At 39.0% G+C, this 6,000-nt stretch overlaps 1 protein-coding gene across 1 annotated transcript in view; it reads left to right on the forward strand.

The window, feature by feature from the left end:
• Positions 1-5,152, forward strand: part of LOC137525472 (NACHT, LRR and PYD domains-containing protein 1a allele 5-like) — a 52,909-nt gene extending 47,757 nt beyond the window's left edge. The window contains exons 9-11 of the mRNA XM_068246572.1: positions 316-451; positions 3,333-3,383; positions 3,979-5,152. Of these exons, the coding sequence (XP_068102673.1) occupies positions 316-451; positions 3,333-3,383; positions 3,979-4,265 (474 nt within the window). The 3' untranslated portion in view covers positions 4,266-5,152. The remainder of the gene's footprint in view (positions 1-315; positions 452-3,332; positions 3,384-3,978) is intronic.
• Positions 5,153-6,000: the final 848 nt, after the last annotated feature.

The following is a 6,000-nucleotide window of genomic DNA, read 5'->3' on the forward strand; positions in this document are numbered from 1 at the left end:
CTATTAAGTCTTCAGCGCGACCTTGTGTACAGTGCTGTTCTATCCCCAGCCTCTCTACCCCTTCCCTAGTCACACACACAGCAACGGAATGCGTCTTTAGCTACACAGCTGATTTCAAGTCAGAGTTCAGGTACAGCCCTGCCCAGTGATGCCACCCAAGAAGATTGGGCAACATCAGTCAAAGGTGTGTGCACACATTTAACTGTGTTCCTGCCTGGACTTGGATCTGTCTGACTATTGTTATTACCAGCATTTACCTTTTAGACTGTATATGACAGTTGCATACAAATACTGATTTTATTACAATCATTGCAGGAGCTGGAGGTGCAGAGTGTGTCTCCATTAGATAACTACACAGAGATCACTATAAATGCTAAAGAGAAAATCATTGACTTATCTCTATCACAAGAAGACAGCGAGGGCAAAGTCTGGGGCTGCCGACTATCGAAAGGTAAGATAATGGACATCTGGCTGCCAACGTTAATTTTTTGAGAATGCAATTTCTCTTCTGTGGTGCTGATCTTCTGTCACTACTAGTTCTGAGTTACACCTGGAGCCAGGGACGGATCTACCATGAAGACACCGGAATCATGTGATTTGGGTGGCAAAATCCAGGGGGTGGTGTTTGGACAAACAGTTTGGGCCACCTGGCACCTGCCTCCTCTCCACTCTCCCGCCTGCCTTCCTGACACACACACTACCCTCCTCATCCACACATCCCCAAATCCCTGTCCGCATTCAGCTGGCGACACCTGCTGCCATGCTGTATGACATCATAAGGAGGTGAGGTGTCAATATAAGGCTCTTATAGAGGCATGCTACAGTAAAACCCCATCATCAGCAAGAGGTCACCATGGTCAGTCAGAGGGGGAGCTTTGGTATGCGACCAATAAGGTGGGGTGCCGGCACCAGACCAGCCAATCACTGCCGCCCGCTGCTGCATTTGCTAATTGGTACCAATGGTCTCACGGGCGGGACCACGGCACCATCATTGAGTCAATCACTGAACTCGATTTGTAGAATTGACATGATCGGTCCTTCAAAGTTAGGAATTTGCTTTTGTAAATTGTTTACTGACAGAGAGTTGTAGCACCCCATGATGAGTGGATTAGTTTCACTGCTGTAAAATCTAATTTCTCTTTTGGATTTGGATGATCTGATCACATGCAGATACAGGTTGTCCTAGACGACTTACAAATGTCCTACTTATGAGCTGATACTAGCAGTATGAAAATGGGTAAAAGTAAAAAAAAAATCTGAAAGACCTTTTAGTTTTTGAGAAAAGCAATCGAGTGTTGAAGTCCTTCTTGATGTTGTAATTAAGGCATCCAGTGGCTTTTATTGCAGAACAATGTATCACCTGTTTAATGTCCAGTGTATAAAAGTTGTATTCTAAGTTTTTGTCAGTATACAGGAATCAGTCTGACGAAGGCTTTATTGCCGAAAGCTTACCGCTTTTCTTCTAAGTTAGTGAATAAATGATATTATCCTGATTCAAAACTTCTTGTTTTTGAGAAAGCAAATAAAAAAAAATCTAAGAGATATAGCAAGTTTTGCGTACACATTTTATACAAGCTAAAGCCATAGCTCCCAACTGTCCCTGTTTTGGAGGGACAGTCCCTCTTTGGGAACCCTGTCCCTCTGTCCCTCTTTCTTTCTCATTTATCCCTCTTTCAGGACTGATGTACATATCCATGTTAAAATATATGTATTTTTCTAACTGAAAAATGTGTTTAGTTGACTCTTTATTCTGTGTTTAGTTGAAAACTTTATTCGAATCCTTTAAATTGATATACCGTATTTGTTATTTCCATGTGCTAATATGAATGAAAATTAACCAGAATAAAAAAGACCAGTGTGGTTTCAATTATAAAACACAATTTTTTTCTTATGACGTCTTCATGGTAAGCATGAGAAAAAGAGAGAACACCACGAGCCCAATATAGTGTAGTATGTACTGGTAATGTATAATTGGAAGAGTAACAATATTAATTTAATACTCACAAACCAGGGTTACCAAGTAGGCAACCACTATCAAAGCAGGTGGGGAGATTGTCCTGATCCCACTCAGGATTAAAAAGTTGCTCTCTGTAGTAGAAGAAGGAAGGGTACAACCCTCCACCCAGGGTGGACTTTATTTAGATAATAGGATAACAGAGGCGCCAACAGGATAAAAAACACTAAAATCACTTAAAACCCATCTTGGTAATAGAGGAGGTAGTGGTGGACTTACCTCCTCCAAGCAGAACATACGACTGTGGATTTTCAGTCAAAACTATTTTATTGGATACTATGGGGGGGGGGGGGGGAGGTGGCACAGAGGGGGACCCTGGAGGCACAGGAGGGCACAAAGAATGTACAGGGGACAGAGATGGCTCAATGTTTTGACTTAAAGTAACACTATCAATTACCATGTATTTTTTCAATGGAGATAGGAAATGTTTGGGAAGGGCTGCTAAGTACTGGTGTATACATTTGAATCCTTATCTCTTTGTTTACTGTTATCTAATCCCTTTCACACTTCTGATGGCAGTCTGCTGTAAACTGTTCACAGAATAAGCCATGGAGCCGGGAATTTCCTCACAGTGCATCTGTTAATCCTTTGTATGCAGAAAGCTCAGTCAGAGACTGACAGAGCTTACTGTCACAGAGAGCAGAGGACATGTATCTTATGTGCAACATAAACATTTGTAATTCTCTGTGTGTGAAACCTAACAGGCTTTTGTTTTCATATAACTCTGCTTTAATATTACACTGTTCTTAGCATGTCAGACTGCAGAGATTCATACCAAATGAGACATTCCAAATGCAGCTAAAATCTACACACAATGAATTACAGCTTTTGCCTCTAATATCAACATGAACAGTAGGAAAATATTTACACAGCTACATAGACATTATTTGTACATTGTCATTTTAGAACACTTGGTTTGATAGTGTTCCTTTAAGAACAAATTCAAGCTAAGAACTATCCTGCAATCTCTTTCACATTCCTTAACTGAGGACTACCTGTATAGACTTTTTATAGACTTGCTAGCCCAGTGTTAGTGGCTCATGCTTTTTGCTTTAAATTAAGCAGGTGAGCCGCCATACTGTTCTTCTTCTGAAGTCCCTGATGAAGTAGGACCTTGACCACAAAATGTGTCATGATATTTGTTCTACTATTTTGCAACTTCTCTGTTTCCACACAACATACAAGTTGTTAGATAATTGTTTTGCTGTTGTGCTAATAATGAAATATTTAATTTTGAGTGCAAAAACACAACAGATAAATTAATGAAACAAAAGTGCTAAGCCACTATAACTCCACTTCACTACTCTTCACTTTATAGGGGAAATTGAAGAGCTGCAGTCAAATGTTTTAAGAAGTACAAAATTCAGAGGTATGATACATACACTGACCTTTACCTAATATTGGCCTTCTTCCCTCACCTCTGCCTAACACTAACCTTAACCTTATGCTGCCTACTCCTAGCTGTGCAATCCCAATAGCCTCAACTATGACAGTTCTGTTTCTTTTGTTTACTTTGTATCCTTTCCTCTCCCATGCCTTTACTTTTTCACACTCCCTTCCCCTCTCTCTCTCTCCCCTCATTTTTCCTCCCCCATTCTTCCTTCTCCCCTCCTCTTCCTCTCTTCCCTTTGTCTCTTGCTTCTATTTCCTTTCTGTGGACTCCACCTTCTTACTCTGCCTCGTCTTCTTTTCCCCTGATTTTCCTTTCTCCCTCTGTTTTAATTGGTTTACTCCTTTTCAGCCCATTTTCTTTCTTCCCCTTCTGTCCTCTTTTTCTTCTTCTCTTTGTTCTTCACTTCATCCATTCTTATTTCAGCATTATTCTATCCAATCTTACATTCTTATTCCTCCTCTTCTTACGTCTCTTCTACCTTCATTTTACCTGACCTCCTCCTATTCATTTATTTTCTCTTTCTTTCTGAATCAGGAGAACACTATGATAATTTGTGTTTTTGTTATGGCAGATGTTCCTGCTATAACCCGCAAAGGAGAAAAGCACTTTGTGGACAGACATCGAGAGGCTCTGATAAGCCGGGTGTCTCTGGTGTCCCCTATCCTGGACAGTCTCCTGTCTGACCTTCTGCTGACGCACGAGCAGTATGACACCGTAAGGAAGCAGATGACCCCTCAAGACCAGATGAGGGTGTTGTATAGCTACAGTAGAGGATGGGGGGACCGTGACAAGGACATCTTCTATAAAGCTCTACAGAAAAACAACGCTCCACTTATGCAGGACCTCAGTACCATTTAAAACCACTTCAGGACCAAGCCAATTTTCACAATTATGCGATGCCTCTGCTTAAGTTGATAGATCTTCAGCAATTTTTTAGTCTACCCAAACATATTTAGTCTTGTGTTTTTACAGGACAAATAAGGCTTTATTTTGAAATCATTTCATTATAGTGAATCTGGAATTTACTTGTGTTTTTAAGAGATAAAGGGCTCTATTCACAAAACTTTTCAAAATGACTTATTTATCACTTAATTGATAAAAATAACCTTTCAGCACAATTACAAGCAAAATAATCACTCAACGTAAGTTGTTCCTGATTAGCTGCATTTCAATATTACTTTTCTTACCGTAATTATATTATATTTTTGCTCTTTGGGAACTTAAACAAGTAACATAGATAAGGTGAAAAAGCTTTGAGAATCATGAAAAAAATATATAATTTTCTGATTTCTTTCCAACCAGAAATATGTAAATATCTTACATTGCAGCAGTAAAACTTTCAGAAAAAGATTGATCCATATGTTTTTTATGCAGAGATTTCAAAATTATGTAGATTGTTTATTTTTAGGTACACTGCAGGGGCACTAAATAGAGATGGAAAATAGGATTTTAAGACCAAGAAAGTGATAATTATGCAATCCTAGTGATCAGATGATCAGGATCCAATCAAAATTGTTCCTCATTCATTCCAGAAGGTTTCAGCTGTCAAAGTACACAAGAATGCTGGAGTAAAAATCTACAATGTCTCAGAAATTAGGATGCAGATTTTAATATTCATGGTCCAGACTCCAGAAACAGATATAATGTAGTCTTACTTCCTTACTGCTATTCATGTATGTGTTTGGTTGTGTATATACATTTACATACATTTATACACATTTATATTTTCATGGCATGTATTTTGACTGTCTTTCTTATTCTGTTGTATTTCACAATAAAAATTTTGTATAATGAAAAAAAAAATATGCATGGTCCTTAAAGGGAACCTGAACTGAGTAAAATTATTTAAAATAAACACATGATGTAGCTGGAAATGAATATTACATGCTTACCTCGCCGTCAGTTCCTCTCAGAAGCTCACCATTTACTTCTTACAGTGATCCCTTCCAGTTCTGACACGATTTTGTCAGAACTGAAATATACCAGTTGCTGTCAGTTATATATCAGCAGGTGTCAGTTGCAAGTGAATGAGCAAGGTAATGTCCATGTTTCCCTATGGCTCAAGTGGGCGATATAACAATTTAACAGTGTGCTGACCAGGAAGCTGTTATGGGGTAATGGCCATTTTCAAAATGGAGGGCCGAGAAGTCCATTGATCACAGTGGACAAATGGGACGCAGGAGAGGAAAAAGAGACTAAGGAGCAGACTACATGGAAAGTAAGTATGACCTGTGTATGCTTATTTTGACTTTTTATTTTCAGTTCAGGTTCTCTTTAAGTGGTTAAAGGGCTGTGTTATTTGATATCTCTTGAAGAGAATTTTGGTTTAAAATATAACAATGGCTTTCCAGGATGTTTAGATAACTAATGCATATTGAAAAAAAAAGAACTTAAGTGCTTTTGGTGAAATTACATTGATATGCAAACTTGCAACATCATGTGCAGAGCCAAGTCACCACATCTCTCATCAGTGTCACCAGGGCTGAAACAAACAGTTAAAAAAAAATTGTATGTAAAATGTATATGCATGACATCCATTCCAGACCTGTTAGCACTCAATCTCGCTGTCCTTCCTGTAGCATGTCCTGTGGGT

This window comes from Hyperolius riggenbachi, chromosome 7, assembly GCF_040937935.1.
Source record: "Hyperolius riggenbachi isolate aHypRig1 chromosome 7, aHypRig1.pri, whole genome shotgun sequence".
In the NCBI taxonomy this organism is placed as follows: domain Eukaryota; kingdom Metazoa; phylum Chordata; class Amphibia; order Anura; family Hyperoliidae; genus Hyperolius; species Hyperolius riggenbachi.